At 43.9% G+C, this 20,841-nt stretch overlaps 1 protein-coding gene and 1 long non-coding RNA gene across 2 annotated transcripts in view; one reads left to right on the top strand and one right to left on the bottom strand.

Moving 5' to 3' along the window:
• Positions 1-1,136: 1,136 nt before the first annotated feature.
• LOC130457504 (uncharacterized) lies at positions 1,137-19,173 on the bottom strand. The gene is made up of 3 exons (XR_008916761.1): positions 19,084-19,173; positions 3,645-3,796; positions 1,137-1,590 (listed from the first exon to the last, which is right to left on the bottom strand). It is a non-coding gene; the product is annotated as an uncharacterized LOC130457504 (long non-coding RNA).
• ALX3 (ALX homeobox 3) overlaps positions 18,833-20,841 on the top strand; it is a 15,627-nt gene continuing 13,618 nt past the window's right edge. The window contains exon 1 of the mRNA XM_001372564.4: positions 18,833-19,252. Within this exon, the coding sequence (XP_001372601.1) occupies positions 18,997-19,252 (256 nt within the window). The 5' untranslated portion in view covers positions 18,833-18,996. The remainder of the gene's footprint in view (positions 19,253-20,841) is intronic.

The raw sequence follows: 20,841 nt of genomic DNA, 5'->3' as shown, positions 1-20,841 counted from the left end.
TGTGTTTAAATGGGAGTATCAAGATCCTCAACTCCCATACAGGAACTCAATGTAAAATCTGAGTACTGGATATGAGACAGCTTATTTTCATTCCCACAGAAATATATGAAATGTAAATGTCTCCCAAGGGTACATGCATCAATATGGTGGGACTGGAATTAAGTCTTGACCTTTTAGTGAGTGGTTCCAGATCTGGATTAAATGTAACTGGGAGGTGGCAGCTAGGTGGCTCAGTGGATTGAGAACCAGGTTCAGAGATGAAAGGTACTGGGTTCAAATCTGGCCTCAGACACTTCCTACCTGTGTGACCCTGGGCAAGTCACTTAACTCCCATTGCCTAGCCCTTACCACTCTTCTGCCTTAGAACCAATACACAGTATTTATTCTTAGACGGAAGGTAAGGGTTTTAAAAATATTTAATTTTAAATTTAAATTTAAAAATATATTTGGGAGGGAGCAGTTAGATTGCTCAATGGATAGAGAGTCAAGCCTGGAGACAGGAGGTCCGGGGTTCAAATATGACTTTAACCTAACTGTGTGACCCTGGACAAGTCACTTAACCCCCATTGCCTAGCCCTTACCACTCTTCTGCCTTGGACTCAATACTTTGAATTAATTCTAGGACATAAAGTAAAGGTTTAAAAAATTAATTGGGAATTATTTAACAAAATAGATACAAATATATTAAAGAATGGACAATGTTAATATGTGGTTTTCTAAGTCTGAGATACATATAAGTTTTATGTGCATACATGTACAGCCCAGAGAATCTTTTTATACATTTTATTGGCCCCATTTGTATTTGAGTTTGACACCACTACTCTGGAGAATTCCTGAATGAAGGAATGCCTTCAATCAAGGGAGATCAGCAAACTTCTCTTCAACTCTGAGTCATAGAAACTTAATAGAGTTCTGAGAAGTTAACTGAGAGGTGACTTGGCCAGGATCAACAGCATTTGTTCCTAGGTTAGGAACAAATCTTGAAACCAAGTCTACCTGGCTTAAAGGCCAATTTTTATTCCCTATACAACCCTGCCTCTTGTAGATCCATCCAACTTCCAAATATTCCATTGGATTCTGTCCTCCCCCAAAGTAAATATATTTTGGAGGCGATTAAGTAAGAATCCCCCTTCACCTTAGACATTTATTAGCAAAGCCTTAACAGCAATAACAAGGAAATATGGCAAGGTCCAGATCTCCTTGGATCTCCCCAACCAAGGACTTCAGTGGCAGAGGCATGTTGGCATTCCAGTTGAAATCGATCTCTTTCCAGAAGGCCAAGGCTGGACTTCTCACACTCAAGACATCTTGCACTTGGGTTTTCCCATGAAGCACTTTGGAAAGCTGATATTGCCCAAGAGATCTCCCCTTCTCAGGCTAGAAGAATAGATTACAAGATCATGAATCCTAGAGATTTCAAAACATTCTCTTCTCCATCCAGGACATTAGAGCTCAGGAACAATGTTCTCGAACTTCCTTCTCAGGTTCTCATGAGAGTTGCTTTTTATTCTGCCTGGGAGTGGTTCGAGGGGGTGTGAAAGCAAACTTGGCACCTTCCCTCCAAGAATGAAGTTCTAGTAATGCTCCAGTCTAGAAATCCAACAGAGAAAGAGAGAATGCAAAAACTTTAGAATACCCCTAAGGGACAGTTCTTCCAACAACACTCCTCCCCACCCCACTTTCATGGACATTCCATCAGCAATTATCATAGAGGTGGCCCAGTCACCAGAAAGCAAGAGGGGAGGTCCCTCTGCCCTCTCAGTAAGGTAACCCTGCACACATCTGCCTCAGGGGGTGATGCCCTTCAGACAAAAGCTCATGCTGCAGAAGCTCATCAAGTTATCTGAGCAATTCATTAATTTGATCAGCATTCTCCTGGCTTCTCTTACCATTCCAATAACTCACATTCATAGTTTTATGGTTCTCAAGGCATTTAGTTTTTCCCCAATTACATGTAAAAACAAAATTTAACATTCATTTTATTTTTGTTTATTTATGTTTTTAAACCCTCGCCTTCCATCTTAGAATTAATACTCTGTATTGGTTCCAAGGCAGAAGAGTGGTAAGGGCTAGGCAATGGGGGTTAAGTGACTTGCCCAGGGTCACACAACTGGGAAGTGTCTGGGGCAAGATTTGAACCCAGGACCTCCCATCTCTAGGTCTGGTTCTCAATACACTGAGCCATCTAGCTGTCCCCTTAACATTCATTTTTTTAAAGTTTGACTTCCAAAATTTTCCCTCCCTCTCTTCCTTCTTCCCTCCTTGAGATGACAAGTTATTTGTTATTATTTATTTATAGCACTTAATTTTAATTCTGAACTAATACCAAATAAGATGACAATTTTCATAATCAATATAGAACAAAAGAAAGATTATACATGAAGATACGAGTCTCTACTATACAGGATTTACTTTTATTTTTAAGTATATAAAATGTTTCACATGTAACTGAAAAAAAGAAACTGTTACATTCTGTCACAAAATCAATACTAAGTATTGGTTCCAAGGCAGAAGAGTGGTAAGGGCTAGGCAAAAAGCTAGGAAGCATCTGAGGCCAGATTTGTTAGAAACAAACAAAAATTAGAAAATTAAACCTTGAAACCAAGTCTTCCTGGCTTGAAGGCCAGTTTTCTACTCACTTTACAGCCCTAACTCTCATAGATCTATAAACTATTCCAGGATATTTTGAACCCAAGACCTCCCATCTATAGACCTGACTAGCCACCTCGCTTCCCCAACATGTAACCTTCAAAGCTGTCCTGCTTGTCTGTGATTCTTTTTAGGCTTCCTTCTGTTTTCTTCCCCCCCGCCCTTTTTTGAAATTCTATCCCTAGTCCCCATCTTCCTCCCTCCTCTCTAAAAAGCATCCTAAATATGTTATCTTATTTGATCCTTTTTTAATGACACTATTGGACAGGTGATAGTATCATTTCCTTCTTTACCAGTGAGGAAACTGAGGTTCTAATAGGTGGGTGACTTGATAAGGGATGCACGGGAGGCATTCAGACCCAGGACTATCTGGCTCCAGGTCCAGAAATCTGCTGAACTAAGGCTTCAGTCCTTTCCCTGTACCAACAAACATTCTGCTGAATGGAATGGAGGAACTTACAGCCATTTATACAAGATGATGTGACGTCCTCTAATCAAAATGTGGAATCCCACGTGAGATACTTACACTCAGCCCTCCACATGATTCCAGAGGGGCATGATTGCTAATAACGACCACCAACTGCTACCTGACATGTGTGCTCAGGTTAGTGGGGGTGGAAAAGTGAGGAAAGCCATACACTGCCCAGGAAAATCTCTGCTTGACGGTTTGGGGGAGGCAGAGCAGCAATTTGGGGTCCACAAGGCAATAGCATGCCTCTGCTCAAGATATACTTCTTCCTTTCATCCTCCTCTCTCTCCCCATCCCAGCCCTGACATTTTCTGTCATTTTTCATGCTAGAAACTTCCACACCCATCTTGTATATGTAATGGGGGTCTGGAGCCTGGGCAGACCCCATTAGCTGGCTAAGGTGGTTTCTCCATGTGGAGAACACTGGGGAACGGCTTCTGGAAGAATCAGGATGATGTGTGAGGTAAGTGCTTGGGAGAGATGGGAACTTGCTTTGATGTTCTGTAGCTGGTATTGCTTGACTAACCACATGGTGAAGAGGAGGTCCTTAATGTACTCTCTTGTCAGGGAGCTTGGCAACTGGTGAAGGGAGTGTAGCTCATAACCTCGATGGTTCCAAAGATCCAGAGAGCTCCTCATCATGCTGTCATTCCAGATTCCAGGATTCCCAGACGTACCCTGAGGAGCAGAGTGAAAAACCGTTAGGGATGATCATCAAGACCCCAGTCCACCTGTAGCGGAGATCCAGATGCAGCATCTGGACAGGAGTCTGGTGGACCAATCCTTGGCAGGGACTGGGCTCCAATAGGGGGGATTATGCCCCCAAGGCGGTAGGGGGAAATGTTATGTAATGTTGCTCTGTCTGTGAAGCAAATATCCCTTTGTAAAGAAAGTCTAACTGATGTTACATGGCTAATAGAACAGACCTGCTAGTTACTAGCCCCCATCCCAACAAATATGGCGAACACAGTTTATGATGTCAGAAAAAGGAGAAATCCACAAATGGTTCAGGGACTCTGAAAGATGATGTAACTAGCCCGGCTCAGAGAGAGTGGAGCCAGAGCACACTCATTGAACATGTAACCAAGTCTAGTCACCCCAACTTCTCCCTGCTTGGAACACCACCCAAGAAACTAATCAGAGGTACCTGCCTGGGGAAGATTCTGCCACACTTCCTAGAAAATTCCTGGCCCTAATCAAGGAAGAGGAGCTTCCTTGATGAAGTGATGAGCTACTCAAGGCGCCATAGCCCTTGGAATCCAGGGAAGAAATACTATGCATATGTATTTGTAGGGGAACATGTTAGCGAGGAAACAGCACTTTATTTGGGATTGGAGGGAATTTGAGATCACTTGCTTCCCAGTGGAAGAAAAGCTGAGAATTTCTAATGATCTCCAAGTTGCTAAATTTGTGGACCTCATCTTTCTTGACCTTCTACAGCTTTTGATACTGTTGGCTTTCTCGTCACCCTGGATATTCCTTTCTCCTTTTTGATTCTTATGTGGGTCTCTTTCTCCCTACATGACTACTTCACAGTTTCCTTTGTTGGATTCTCATTCATGTTCTAACTCCTCACCATGGGTGTCCTCTAAAGCTCCCTGCCTCCTTTTCTTCTCTAACTTATGGGAAAGTCTCAGATCTCTTGTTCAGGTTTGTACAAAGTAGGCATAGAAGACCTCTGAAGTTCCTACTGATCCTGAGAATCTGTGGAATTGCATGAGTTTGGAGAGGACAATCAACTTCCTTGAGTCTCAGTTTCCCCTTCTCAGACAGATGGTCAATAAGCATTTATTAAGCACCTACTATGTGCCAGGCACTGTGCTAAGTGCTGAAGACACAAAAAGAGGAAAAGGTAATACTGCCTTCAAGGAACTCACAGTCTAATGAAGGAGACAATAGCCAAGCAAATATGTACAAAGGAGCTATATATAGGATAAAGGAGGGGAGGAAGAGGAAAAGTTCGAGCATTAAGGTGAACTAGGAAAAGGCTTCTTGCAGAAGGTAGGATTTTAGATGAGACTCAAGGAAGCCACAAAAGCCAGGCAGCAGAGATAGGGATGAAGAGCAGTCCAGGCATGGAGACAATCAGAGAAAATGCCTGGAATGGAGAGATGGAGGATTTTGTTTGAGGAACAGTATGAAAGCCGGTGTCACTGGACTGAAGTATGTGTTGGGGAATAAAGTGTAAGAAGAATAAAAACAGGGGCAGCTAAGTGGCTCAGTGGATTGAGTCAGGCTTGGAGACATGAGGTTCTGGGTTCAAATGTGGCATCAAATACTTCCTAGATATGTGGTCCTGAGCAAATCACTTAACCTAAATGGTCTGGCCTTTAGGTCTCTTCTGCCTTGGAACCAATGCACAGTATTAATACTAAAACTAAAGGTAAGGGTTTTTTTTTTTTAAGAGTGTGAATGGGGAAGGGCTAGGTAATATAGGGCTTTGATCACCAGAGGATCTTGAATTGGATCCTAGAGGCAATAAGGAGCCACTTGAGTTTATTGAGAAAGGAAGTGATGTGATCAGACCTTTATTTTAGGAAAATCACGTTGGTGGCTGAATGGTGGATGGATTGATAATAATTCCTGCCCAAACTGGATTATTGTGAGAAAAGTACCACACAAATAGGAACTTTAAGAATTTGCTAATTCATCAGATTCCTGAACTCAAGTAGCTTCTTTGGCACATGTTGTCACCATGTTTACAAGCATCTTTTCCAAGCTGAGTGAGAATGGAAAACCTGACAGAAGGCTTCTTTGTTCCATTGGCTCTTCTCCCCAAAGACATAATCTGGGGCCCCTCAAGGTGCATTTTATCCTGAGGAATGTGTTTGCTAAAGCGACACAGACTACAGGATGCCCAGATAGGATGGAGAACCAGCCCCAGTCACTGCTCCAGGGCATCCTCAGACCATAACCTCTGACCTCCACTATAGCTCAGGACCTTATCACCTTTTGTCACTACAACAAGAGCCTCTTAATTGGATTTCTAGCATCTAGTATCTTTCCTCTCCAGGCCATCCTCTACACAGTTGTCAAAATAATCTTCCTAAATCAAAGTGCACTGTGACCATGGCACTCACTGGGTCAAGAAACTTTAATGGTTCCCTTCTGGATTTCAGAATTAAACACAAGCAATTTGGTGTGCCTATCCCAGGATATCTTTGGCCTGTGTTTCCAGCCATACATTGCTATCTTGATCCCCTTTCTTGTCCCCTTTGAACATTGTTGACTATCTCTCCCTCCTAGATACTCTATTCTCCCTTGCATGGTAGAAATTTAGCAACTGAGAAATCATTGGAAAGAAACCTTGGAGAAAGCGATTTGGGTGCTAGGAGGGTTTTGGAAGCCAGATCCAAAAGGGATGAAAGAGTAAGAGATGAAGGAATGAAAGTAATAAAAGTATTAAGTAATTATGTACTCTCTACTCAAGTAAACTGATCTACAGTTTGAAGGGGGAAATGGACCTAAATGGATGTTCCTATGAATTAGACCTCAATGCTCAGATTTATCTCATGAAAGGGTGGGCTCAGGTCTACCCCCTATTGCTAAGGGTGTTCATGCTGTGTTGTTTGGTTTTTCTCTGAGGGGCCCCTGAAATGTGATAATTACATAGTTGTTAACACTGTAAAATAACAAATCTGAAGCCTACGTTCTGGAACCAATGGATTTCCTGCTGAAATCATTTCAAGGGGTCCCCTCAGTGACTGGAACCAAGGGTTTTCTATAAAAGTCTTCCCAGATCCTTAGCTTAGGGAAAGCTGCCCTTTCAGTCTCTCCACTCTCCTCTTTTCCCTCATTAATCTTTCCTATTCTACTTACTGGCTCCTTCTCTACTACCTACAAATTCCCAAGTCTCTCTCTTCCTTGAAATCTTTCATTTGGATTTAGTGCTATTCCCTTAAGCTTTTGTCTGAGTTCTCTCCTCCATTTCATAGGCAAACTAATAGTAAAAGCCTTCTACTTTTATTGCTTCTAATCCTTCATCTCTTACTTCTTCATCCCTTGTAGGATTCCCAAGTCCTTCAGGTGATTGAATCTGCTTCCTCCAAGGTCCCAACTATTTCTTAAATGATAAAATTCCATCATTCAAGGAAGAAGAGAGTATTCAAGAAGAAGGGATAGTCCAATAGTGTCCAAAAGTGTCCAAAGGGGACAAGAAAAGGGGTCAAAAAAAGATGAAGTCTGAGAAAAGGGTAGAAAATGAACTGTTTTCCTCCTAGCTACCCTCCAATAGTTACCCTCCGATCTTCTCCTCTAACATCTGTTCTTTCTGCTATGAGTACTAACTTCTTCATGGTCACCCAGTATAATTGTCTGATATTAGAAAGTCATCCTTGAAACTTTTCACTCTTCTTTCATCCTAGTGTATCCAATCAGTCACTAATCTCATCTATTATTTCTCTACTGATATGTCTACCATCAATCTCATCTTACATGACCTCCACCTTAATTGAGATCCTCCTTACCTCCACAGTGGATCATTGCAATAGCTTTTTGACTAGATTTCAGACTCCTGTTATCTACTTATTCCAAAACATCTTCTACACAACCTCTGGGGGTAGGGGGGATCTACCTAAAGCACAGGTCCACCACATCAGTCACTCACTGAAGAATCCTCAGTAGTTTCCTACTACTGCCTTTTAGGATGAAATGCAAACTCCTTAGCTTGCCTTTCATATATAAATATAAATATATATATATATATATATATATATATAGTTTTTAAATCCTTAACTTTAGGGGCAGCTGGGTGACTCAGTGGATTGAGAATCAGGCCCAGAGACAGGGGGTTCTGGGTTCAAAATCTGGCCTCAGACACTTCCTAGCTGTGTGACCCTGGGCAAGTCACTTAATCCCCATTGCCTAGCCCTTACCACTCTTCTGCCTTAGAACCAATACCAAGTATTGGGTTCTTAAAAAAAAAATAAATTAAATAAACAAATAAACCCTTAACTTCCATCTTAGAACCAATGCTAGGTTTTCATTCCAAGGTAGAAGAGGGTAAGGACTAGCCAAATAGGGTTAAGTGACTGGTCCAGGATCACATAACTAGGAAGTATCTGAGGTCACATTTGAACCCAGAACCTCCTATCTCCAGATTTGGATCTCTATCTACTGAACTACCTAGCTGTCCCCATTTTCAGACATATTTCATATTATTCCCCTTTGGGTACTATCTGTTTCAGTCTAGACAATCCACAAAACAATAAAATCAAATCCTGATTTACAATATTTGCTGATTTCCAAAGTGCAAATGTTAACACTGAATATTTAACAATCAGGAACCTGAATGAGATGACATCAACACTCCTACTGTAAAGGGATACCTTTAGATGTTAATAATCATAAGGACTTGTTTATATTTTGTTTCTTTCTCTGTGTAAATCCATTCTCATGAATAGGTTTTTATTTCTCCTTTCATGTCCTTCAAGTAGGTACTTAATTGTTTGTCAAATGTTGTTGGATTAGCCCCACTTCGTCCCTTCAAGTTGCACAAGTACGTGTACATGGATCGTTATAGCTGCAATCTCAAATTTATAGGTTGAAATAATCCTGAGTCCATCTAATCCAACTCCCTTATTTTACAAGTAAAGAAAACGAGGTTCGAAGTCACTTGCACAAGGTCACACGTGGAAGTGGCAGGGCTGGGATTGGGACTAAGTTGACTCCCGCTAGAATGTGCTAAACATTCTTTTTCTCTTGAGGGAGGTGGGGATGCTGAAAGGAAAAGGGTGGAAGCTAGGGAAGGACCTCTTCCTCCAACCAAAACAACTACATCATGGACACAGCGAACAGAAAATCCCTGCCCTTGTTTTATCAGAGGCCATTTAAGGATGAGGGACCCAGAGTCTGATAAAACAAGATGACCTTCCCAGAGAGGAACCAGCCAGAGAACACAGGAATCCACTGTCCAAGTTATATTTAATAACAACAGACACACTAGTGGGTGCTTACAGACACCATCCCTGCCTCCTTATACTCGAGTAGGGGCGAAGGTACTCAGTCGATCAACGATGGTACCTCTGACTCGGAGGCTTGCATGGAGAGCAGGGACAAGAAAGTTCAATACTCAAAGCAAGGGCCAACAGAAACTACTCCTCTAGTTAGTACCGTAATACAGTGTAGTGGAAGTAATACAGACCCTGAAGTCCGAAGACCTGGTTCTTCTTAACTAATTATTAGTTCTATTTTTTTTACTGGGCATTTATAATCTAGTCAGCCATTTAAGCTCTTTTAGCATCAATTTCCTTCTTTGCAAACTGGATAATATCTCTTGAGATTGTCACGAAGAGCAAAAGAAATAAAGTACATAAAGTGCTTTGCAAACTTAAAATTCTCTATTAAAGCTGGCTATTGTTGTTCATAAATTGGAAAGTGCTGTACAAATGGAAGCTTACAGCATTACTCAAACTTTGACATTATTTCCCTTAATTTGCCCATCAATAAAGTGCCCTAACAATAATAGCTAGCAAGCTACGTAATACCATAAGGTTTGCCAAGCATTTACGTTAGTTTTGTTGTCGGGATTCAGTCCTGTTGATTCTTTGTGACCCTATTTAGGGTTTTTTTGGCAAAGAAATTGGAATGGTTTGCCATTTTCCTTCTCCAATTCATTTGACAGATAAGGAAAGTGAGGCAAACAGGATTAAGTGGCTTGCCCAAGGTTACAAGGCTAGAATGTGTCTGAGGCCAGATTTGAACTCCAGAAAATGAGTCCTCCTGACACCAGAGCCGGCATGCTATCTACCATTCTGCCTAGCTGCATTTACATAGATTATCTCATACAATCTTCACAGCAATCCTATTAAGTAGGTATATTAAATTAAATATTAAGTGAGAAAATTACTTTTCCCATTTTATAGATGAAAAGACTAAGGCACACAACAGAAATGTTTAGATGGATATATTTGTATTTATTTATTTTATTAACTATGTAATAATTTCTATTTTATTATATAATAAAATTGTATAATTTGTTAATTAATAGAATAATGTATTAATTAATATAATATATTATAAATTAAGTATATAAATAAGGAATAAAATGGCATTACCAGATTCTCATGGGCTGGACAGCTGGTAAATGGATGAGGCAGGATTCAAATTCAAGTCTTCCTTAAACCAAGCCCTATATTTCATTCAGTATCTCATCCCGATTTCCTAAGTCCCACAGAAAATGCAGAGGTTGCAAAGGACTTGATAGGAGTCCATGAACAGATTGCAGATACATCAAACACTCATTAGGGGGGCAGCTAGGTGACTCAATGGATTGAGAGTCTGATCTAGAGAGGAGAGGTCCTGGGTTCAAATGTGGCTTCAAAGACTTCCCAGCTGGGCCACTCGGACTCCAGACTCTACTTCTAAGGGTGGTTGAGCTTTAGAATTTCTATGTGAGACCTTGCTGTCCGGAGGAATCGGGATCCTAGGATGACGTTCTATTCATTAAACTACTTCCTCCAAGAACAGAGCCTCCTTGCTTGGGCTGCTGGAACCATGGGCAGTTCTAACTGTGGCCTCTTTAACCAAGGGAGCAAAGTTTATTTTCTGGGAGTGAGGTAGAAGAGCCGGATCTGAAGATTTATTTTCCCTTTCTGTGCCTGACCCTCCCAGAGGAATGTTCCTAAAGGCAAATAATCTGCTCGAGTTTTCTCCATTTCCCAGGAGAATCTATTTAAGATTTCTGTGTCTGAATTGAATGGAGTCAGTAAAATAACCAAACTGCTTTGGCTTTGCAGGAGCCCCAAGTTACATATAGGGGCAACCAATTTGATTCCCTGATTACCAAGACTTTTGGCAGGAGAGCCCCTTCGAGCTGGAAAGTCAGGCTGTCCAGTTAGGAGACATGGGTTCTATATTTAACTCTCTGGGACCCTTGGGTAGGTGACTCATCCTTCCTGAATTTCAGTTCCTTCATCTGTAGAATGGGGATAACAAACTTAAGACTCCCTACTTCTAAGGGAGGTTAAGCTTTAGAATGTATGTGTGACCTTGGTCAAGTCACTTTAATTTCAGTACCACCAGGTCACTCTCTAAGTCTAAGAGGTGCCACTCTAATATTACCACATTCAGAGTTCCTTTTTGTTTTTTAATTAAAAAAAAACTTACGTTCTATCTGAGAAATGATATTGTGTATTGGTTTAAGGTAGAAGAGCAGTCAGGGCTAGAGCAATGGGTCAGACATCTAGGAAGTGTCTGAGATCAGATTTGAACCCAGGACTTCACTATCCACTCAGCCACCGAGCTACCCCCTTGGAGTTCCTTTTTTCAGTGAAATCAGAGATCTAGTCCACATTATGAAAATTGCATTTAGTCCATAATTTCCCATTTTGAAATCCTGTCCACTGGTCCCAACCAGCAATTGTTCTGTAAACTGGGGCAGGGAGAGTTACTTGCCCAGGATCACACAGGTAGCATGTGATAGAGGAAAGACTCCAATTCCAGTCTTTCTGAGTCCAAAGTCTCCTTCTCTAGAGCCACGGGGCCATACTACTTCGTTAAAATTCTAATGCACATTGAAAGAAACCATTCCTCCCTTTATTTCTTTCATGAATTCTTCTTGCTCTATGTGAGCAATAGGTGTGAACAGGGAAATATGTTTAATATGATAATACACGTGGGAAGGAGGGAAAGACAATGTTTTAAGTTTATTAGTTTCTCTCAAAAGGAAGGTTTTGAAAAGAAGTAGAATGAATTTAATCATATCAAGAAGGAAAGAAAGAGGGGGTAGATGGGTGGCTCAGTGGATTGAGAGCCAGGTCTAGAGATGGAGGTCCTAGGTTCAAGTCTGGCCTCAGACACTTACCAGCTGTGTGACCCTGGGCAAGTCACTTAACCCCCATTGCCTAGCCCTTATACTCTTCTACCTTGGAACCAATCCATGATGGAAGGTAAGAGTTTAAAAAAAGAAAAAGGAAAAAAAGAGAAGAATGCTGATGAATCATGTAAAAATACAAATGAGACAGGGGAAAAAATGCAGAATGAGGCTGGGACTGGCAAACCAGGGTTGGAATTACCATATTATACTTGAAATAGAGATGTTTTAAAAGCTTTTTTAAAAAATTATAAGTGTGAATTATTATGAGGAAGAAAAATGGATGATTTTATTAAAAGACGCTGACAAAAAGAAAGTTTTTCCATGAATTTGGGGGGTAAAATGGTTATTCTTTTCAGAGGTGATAGATAGATACAACTATAATTGTTTATCTTTTATGGGATGCCTCTCACTCTCCCCTTGGATAGGAAAAGAGGAAGAAACACTTTAAAAAATAATGAATGGGAGCAGCTAGGTGACTTAGTAGAGATGGAGAGTCAGGCCTGGAAATCGGAGGTTCTGGGTTCAAATCTCATCTCTTGGTTATGTCACCCCAGACAAGTCACTTAGCCTCAGTTGCCTCACCCTTACCACTCTTCTACGTTGGGACCATTACTTAGTTGATGCTTTGAATTGTAAGTCAGAAGGTAAGGGTTTAAAAAGAAAAGTAAAGGATAGTAGGCTAAACTTGGAATCAAGATGCGGATTCAAATCCTACCTTGAGTGATTGTGTGTGATCAGAAATATGCCACAGTTTCCCTATATGTAAAATGAGGTTGAGGTAGCTTAGTGTACAGTAGGAGACATGGAGTCAGGAAGACCTCAAACTAGTTATGTGACCCTGAGCAAGTCACTTAACTCCGTTTGCCTCAGTTTCCTCATCTGTCAAATGAACTGTGGAAGGAAATGGCAAACCACTCTCATATCTCTTCCAAGAAAATTCCAAATGGGCTCAGAAAGAGTTAGACAGGACTGAACAACAAGGATGGGAGCTGAAGGTTCCATCCTTCCCCAGGCCAGTTGGACATACCTGATGTCTTATGACAGTACAGGTGGCAGAAGATGGGCAAAGGTTGTTAGTATCAAGCAAGTACCAAGGCTCTAAGGTCAGAGATCTCCATGATCAAGTCAGTGTTTAGATATGGGTGGAAATTAAACGAGGCACTGGTAACAAGTCCGCCAAAGCCTTTATCATGAGCTAGTCCCATAGGGCTGGGTATATCCTTCCCAGAAATGATTTTAGAAATACAGTAAGGACTTGAAGAAATGGAGAACACTGGATTACTTGTTCTACTCAATCAGCTCTCACATATATACTCCCAACCTCAATATATTTTGACATCTGAAGGAATAAAGAACTAGGATGTATCTTCATCCGGTGCAAATTAGAGGAAGTGAAGGATAAGGGGGAATCGAGCTCAGGGTTATTGTCTCATCATTATGGGCCTCGGGAGCCAGATTCTGTTCTCATCTTCATTTGTACTGGGAGATTTTCCGCCCTGTCCCTAGTTGTTTTACCTGCAGGGAAAAAAGGCACATCTATATAGGCAAAGGCAAAGCATTGATCAGGCACCTGCTACACTCCAGGCACTACGCAAAGCATTGGGCACACAAAGAGAGGTAAAAGACAGTTCCTACTGCTGAGGAACTAAGTCTTGAACATTTAGCCAAACAGTCTAGATAATTCCCATTTTCTTCCTTAGTAGAGTGCCTTTGCTATTGTTTGACTCTGAGACCTAAATGTTCTCAGTGTCAACTCCCTTTGTTCAGTGGACTTTGATAGAGCACTGGACCTAGAGTAAGGAAGACCTGAGTTCAAATTCAGCCCCAGTTACTTAAGTTCTGTTTACCTTCTGTAAAATAGGGATGATAATAGCACTTACTTCCATGGGATTCTTGTGAGAATAAAATGACAAAATATTTGTAAAGTGCTTAATAAATGTTAGCTATCATTATTACTATTTCTAGCAATAATAATAAGCATAGCCTGTCTTTTATTAAATAGAATTGAATTGAGAAAGGAGAAAGAAAAAAGACTCTCTCCTCTCTGTCTCCATCTTTTCCCCTCTCCCTTTCCCTACTCCCCCTCTCTCTGTCTGTCTGTCTCTCTCTCTTTCTCTCCCCCTTTCTCTGTCTCTATCTGTCTGCCTGTTTCTCTCTCCCTTTACCTTTTCTCTCAGAATTGATACTAAATATCTGTTTCAAGGTAAAATTTTAAAAGCTAGGTATTTGGGGTTATGTGACTTGCCCAGTCATACAGCTAAGAAGTGTCTGCCACATTTGAACCCAGTACCTTCCATTTCCAGTCTTGGTTCTCTATCCACTGAGTCACCTAGCTGCCTTTCAGACATTCTTTTGCCACAAGTCTCTTAACCTCCCCTAGACTCAGTTTCCCTATCTGTGTAACAGAGCATTTTTCTCAAAGGTTTTTTATTGAGATCAAATGTAAAGTGCTTTGCAAACTTCAAAGTGCTTCATAAATGTCAGTTATCATAATCACCTAGTTTTTTAAGTACTGTTTTTCACAGACCTCAAAGCACTTAGTAGAAAAGGGTTCATTTTTCCAGGGAGGAGGCTAGAATCTCTTCCAGAAGGGAAAACTGAAGGCAGAGTGCTTGAAGAGGAGAGGTGGCATAGAAGAAGTCTAGACCTCTCAGGCCACTCTGCTCTAAATCCCATCACTTCTACACTCCTCCCCATTCTAAAAGTCAGTGGTAGAGCTAAGAAGAAAAGCCAGGAGTCCTAGCTCCCAGTCACTGGGTGGTTTACAGCCTCTTCATTTGGCTTCTCCACGGACACAGCTGTGATGGCTTGGTCAGTAGCAGCTGGATCATAGTGTCTGCTAAGCCAAGAAACCAAATTAAATGGAGTGGCTAACACCTGAGATGTTTTATTACTCAGTCTGCCAGATGGGGGAGAAAGTTTTAAGAGGGTTTGTAAATTCTCCATTCATGCTGTTTCATAACCAGCTGGTTTAAAATAGTTTATTAATCTGGTTATTGAAAACCACATCTACACAAGCAGAGTGAAGTTGTGAGCTGACAATGGGATCAAGATCATTCAAACCTGCACTTATATGGCAAATCCTGGGCCCAGCCACCCAAGTTAGTATTTCAAAGGTTCAAGCAGGAATAACAGCCCAGCATGGGGGAGTGAAGGGCTGGGGTAAAAGAGAATGCTAATACTGAACCCAAAACTTCACTCCTTGACAAACATGTTAGATCCAGATAGGAAACAAACCAGTACCCAGTCAGTTTTGGAGAGTTAATTCGCTAATGAAACCCAACAATCCTGGTGCTCAGTTCCCATCTCTATGTGTCCTATAACACTCATTGTCTGTATTGTAGTTATGGGCATGTTTTCTGCTATTTTTCGTTTGCAAATTAACCTCTTCTCTTCAACTTTAATCTGATTAATTGTGGGAGCTTTGTTTTATATTCTTCCTATGATTCATTCTCTTATGCCTCAAATCCTACATTCCTAGAGATGTTCTGTTGTTATTCAGGCCTGTGATTCCATTGATATTGAACAGTGATGGTGAACCTTAGTGAGAGGGAGTGTCAGGCCCCGCCCCCACTCCACCCTCAGACCTTGTGCCATGCCTTTCCCCCACACTGAGTGCCAGGTGTGCCCTGCCCCCCTTTACCCCACACATGGGAGGTAGGAAGCACTCCCATTGGAATTCTGGGTGGAGGAGAGAATGAAGTGAGGAATATCCTCAGCAGGTGTAAAGGGGGAGGAGAGTGGCTTGAGAGTTCTGCTCCCCTCCAGTTCTGTTGCCTGTGAGCTTCCCATCTTACCCCCTGTACATGCTCCCATTGACTGCTGGGCAGAGGGGGGAGTGTGAAAAAATGTCATCAGGTGTGGTGGAGAGGGGGAGAGGGGAAGGGGAGGGCAGCTGCATGCTCACAGAGAGGGCTCTGCATGCCATCTTTGGCAGCCATGCCATAGGTCCACCATCACTGGTACAGAACCTCTTGCACTTATAGTCTGGCCTGGGTTTTCTAAATAAGCAAGTGTCTCACTCATGGGCTCATGGCTAGCATGTATCAGAGGCAGGACTGAAACTCACATCTTCTTAACTCCAAAATCAGTCTTTCGATCCACCAGAGCATATTGTCTTTTTATAGGGACTTAGTAAACTCAAAAATACTTCTGTTAAAGAGGTGCCCAAAGCCCTAGTTATAGCAAAATCATCCATCTAAGCTTGTTGTCCAGAAGAATTCAAGGATCTAGAATCACCTAGGCCCCAGAAAGAGAATTTCTTTTAGTAAGGGAAAGAATTTAACTTTCATTCCAATTCTGATGAACCTGAACTTTTTTATTTGTCAAGTAATAGCTGTCCACCATCCTGATGGTTACCTAGGCTCCCAGTCTAGGTGTTATCTTAAATCCTTTTCTCTCTCTGATCCCCCCATATTTAACTTGTTGTCCATTCCTATCTATTCTACCCCATTAAAGCTAATCAATTAAATAAAATAAAAACCCAAATATTAAAATCTTGACCAATGATACATGTAAAACCCAGTGTAATTGTGCATCGGCTATGGGAGGGGGCTGGAGGGAAGGGAGGAAAAGAACATGATTTTTGTAATCCTGGATAAATACTCTAACCAATTAAAGAAAATCTAAAAAACAAATAGTCTGCCCCCATTTCTGGTATATACTCTCCTTTTCTCCTCTGGCATTGCCACCCCCCTGGGGCAGGCACCTCACCCCTGGATTATCACATTGTCCTAAAGTTAGTCTCTGACTCAAGTCTCCATTCCAGTCCATCCCTGACTCAGCTGTCAAATTGTCCTTCCTAACCTGCAGATCTAACCACATTCAATCAACTCCAGTGGCTCTCTATTGCCTCCAGGACCAAATATGAAATATTTTGGCATTCAGAGCCTTTCACAATCTGGCCCCTTGCTAACTTCCAACGTTCTTACACCTTATTCATCTCCTTTCAGTGACACTGACTTCCTTGCTATTCATTGCATAAGACACTCTATCTCAGGACCTGGGGCATTTTCACTGACTATCTCCCATGCCTCTTCATCTGTGTTTATTCCTGATTCCCCTTAATATGAATGACTTCCTTCTGTTCATTATCTCCATTTTATCCTCTGTCTTTTGTACATTATTTTTTCCTATTGTCTCTCCCTTTAGACCATGAATTCCTTGAGAGCAGGGTCTTTTCCTTTTCTTTGTATTTCTAGTACTTAGCACAGTGCCCAAAGCTCACTAGATGCTTAATATTTTATAACATTATTATAATATTTATAATAATGCTCACTAACTGCCTGACTCTGCCAGGTAAGCCACAATTCTAAGTATGGCTCTGCTATTCTGCCATGTAAGGGCTCTCATGATGATCATGCCTCTAACCTGGTGTTTAAACCAATAAGGCTTCAGAGAAATCACAAAGTCTGTTTAATAATGGCTAAATGACTCAGATTGAGGCTAGGGGCTTCTGGTTCCCGTTTGGTCTTGATTTACTGCCCAGCCCTGGCTGAAGACAGCCAAGAAACCCCCTTTAAGCCCACAGCGGAAGAAGGAGGTGTTCGCACTAGGCAAACACTTGAATTCCTTTAAGAAATTAGTATTAAACTGAAATATAAACAATATCCATCTTTCTCCATCATTTTTCCTTTAATCTTTGGAGGCCTTGAATCTAGAACCAGTCAGCCTTAAGCTAGGTCTCAGGGGAATGGAGTAATAAAGTCATTGCTCCATAGGAGACTTCTGCACAGTTGCCCTGGTTATTCATGATTTTCTTCCTCTGAAGAACCAAAACCACTTCCAGATTCTCCCACTTAATTCTTAGTATGAAGTCAAGGCCATCTAATCAAGGGAAGAGCTTGTTTTGTTAGAGTAAGCTTACACTTACCCTTAACCCTCTTCTAAAAGCAAGGGAAGATGTCTGGTTGTTGTAGACAACCCAGCCCAACATTCTTGCAAGGACCTTTTCTTAAGGAATAAGCATGTTCCAGACTTTGTAGGCTCCCCAGTGAGTGGCTTTGCTCCCCTAGCAGAGAAATAGCTGAGCTCAGCCACTCCACCTGTTCCAAGGATCACTTTAGCATTGCAAGGAAACTTAGCCATCATCTACACCCCATTCTCAGTTAATCCATGCAGAAACTGAGGCTCAAAGAAGATGGAGGTCTAGCTTCTAGGTCACAAGGCAGGAAATAGGGATATCTGGGTCAAAGCTAGGTTCTCTGAACCCCCAATCTAGTGCCCTTTACTTAGCCCCAGCCATCAATGCTGTCCATATTTAGTCCAAAGAGGTGGCATTCCCAGAATACCCTCAGCTCTCGACCTTTTCGCTAGGCTGTAAATACTACTGGAGCCTTGAGGATTCAAGCGGGGTTGCCCTTGCACAGTAGCGCTCACTTGCTCAGGGGTCTGGGGGTCTGTGGAGGAGAAGGGATGGCCTGGGCTCTTCTGCTATCCCATGTTTTCTTCTCCGAGTGTCCCAGAGAACCCGAGGCCGGCTCTTCGGGAAGATGAGAATTGTAGCAAGCAGAACGCCTAGTTCTCTCGGGGTGCCCCGGGCTAGGACTTTCGAAAGGCTCTCGGGCCAAGGGCGCTGTCCCGGTCTTAGAGACTAGGGGCGGGGATGGGGCAGAAGAAAAGAGGATCCCTTCCCCGGCCGAGCGCACACGCTCTATCCCATACTCGGCTTCCCGGTGCACGTAGGACCCGGGCAAAAGTCGTCCAGTCCTTCCCCCACTCCGCCCTGAAGCTGCGCTCACCTCGGAGAACTGGGTACAGGGTGGCCCGGGCGGGGTGCATCCGGTCTCCGAGGGGTTAATCCCCGCGCGGGGCACCGCCGCACGTGACGTGGATAGTTAGTGGATTAAGTCAGGAGGAACACTGCCCCCCCTCCCCCTCGCCCCCCGCCCCCCGCGGCGCGCGCCGCTCTCGGGGGCTCCGGGGCCCAGTTCCCAGGTCCCTCCCCCCTTGGCGCGCACAACCCGCGAGGGCAGCTCGAGCCCCAGAGCCGGCCGGTCTGGCAGCCGGTCCCGAGTACGTGCACAAGCTCCCGGGTCCCAGGCCCGGGACCCCGGAGGCCTGCATGGAGCCCGAGCGCTGCCTTCCTTATGGCTCAGGGCCCGGCGCTTACCCGGCGGCGGCCGACAAACCACCGGGACCCTCTCCTCACCTGCACCCCGCTCCGCTCCCTGGCTCTCGGATTGCTCGCTACGCGACGGCCTGCGGAACCCTGGAGCCCTATTCCCCGGAGGCGGCCAAGCCCCCCGCCAAGTACCTGCAGGAGCCCGGGCCTGGGCCGACCCTCAACGGCAGGCGCTTTTACGAGGCCCCTGCGGAAGGTAACGCTGATGGGAGGCTACGGGCGGGCGGGGGACCGACACACTGACGCGGAGTCGTTGGGCTAAGTTCTGTAGCCTCTTGCGGCAGCGAGGATTCTGGGGACTCCACGGGGTCCCTCTTCGCCTGGGCCTCCCTTCCTTTTCTTTCTCTCCTCAACCCCAGAGATCACCCACACTTTCTCCCTGGTCAGGTTCCGATTTCAAAGGCACCCGAAGGCCTTTGTTCTCGTGCCTTTGCCCTCAGCGGCCGTCGGAACCTGGGTCGGAGAAAATCGGGCCAGGGAACCGAAATCCGCTGCCAGGGGTCTGGCGGAGAACTTTGGGGATGAAGACTGGGAAATTGGTGAGGCTGTCGCGGTGAAAAGAGACCGAAGGGCTGATTGTGGCGGGCCAACTGAGTGAGACAAACTCGGTTTAGGGGGAGAGGAGTGAAAGGCGCCCAAGATCTCTGGACTTGACTGACCCTGACCATTCCAGCCCAGCCCAGCCTGGCGCGAGATGACCCGGACCGAAGAGAGCAAGGCTTATAGGTCTGGTCTCTCCTCTAGTTCTCAGCTGCAGCTTTCCCCCACAGTCTTCCCTTAGCTGGGGGCAGGCCGGTCCTCGGCTCCCTTCTCCACTCAGCCTTGATTTCCCCAGGTCAGCATCCGAAGGGCCTGTCTCACTAGACCAGCAGTGACAAGGAGTTGGCTTCCTTTGGCCGATTGTCCAGCCGTTCATTCGATCATCCTTCATGTTTTCATTATTCAAACTCGGGTTCGCCCAAGGTTAGAGTTAGTCTTGCTCTTTCTATTTTCAGCCTTTCAATCTAGGTCCCGGGCTGGGGCTTCCCAAATCGGATAGAGGGATTCCGGTTCCTCCTTAGGATATGCCCAGGGCCTGGGTTTTCGAATGACTTTTCCGTTATTCCGGGGAACCTGGCACTTTCTTGCCGCCGATAAGGCGATTGATCCCAACCTCACGGGTCAGATCTCAGGAGAGCAGAGCACAACACACAGCAATCAAACACCCGCGGTGTCCTCTGGAGGCAAAACTTCCAGCTCTATGACCTCTGGCCCAGGGAAAACTGACCCAAACAACCCTTGAGCTGAGTCCTGAACTCCCGGAAGGCCCTGACCTTCACTGTACTCCTGTTGGGCTCTTCTCTGCACTTCAGATCTCCGCAGACTATTTTGGATAACGTCTGTCTTTTTGTGCTTTGCTGAGGAAGTGAAGGAGGCCTGGGTCTTACCGCTAAGAGCGGAGGGGACAGAATAACCCTCGGAGAGCCTCCTCATCCTCTGGAGCCTGTGTCCCCTATAGCGTGAGGTGCCCGAAGAGTCTTGAGCCAGCTCCCAGTTCTACGGAGGTCCCGGCAGACCGGCCATCCAACTCAAGACAATCGCCTCGCCTTGGTCCTTGCTTCCTTTCCCCGACTTGAGCTGGGCGCAGGAGAGAAGAAGCAGGGGGGTGGGGAGGTGGGGGTCAGCTGTAGGAAATGATTGACTCTTCGGTCCTTCATGTCTGCGTTCTTTGAAAGTGGCTCTCCTGATAAAAACCACAGTTGAGATTTAATGAGAAGCAGTTGGCCTGGCTCCTCAGATCCCCGG

The sequence above is a fragment of the Monodelphis domestica genome, chromosome 2 (assembly GCF_027887165.1).
Source record: "Monodelphis domestica isolate mMonDom1 chromosome 2, mMonDom1.pri, whole genome shotgun sequence".
NCBI classification, from domain to species: domain Eukaryota; kingdom Metazoa; phylum Chordata; class Mammalia; order Didelphimorphia; family Didelphidae; genus Monodelphis; species Monodelphis domestica.
Note: the sequence above shows the minus strand (reverse complement) of the source record. Positions and strands in the feature narration are given on the sequence as shown.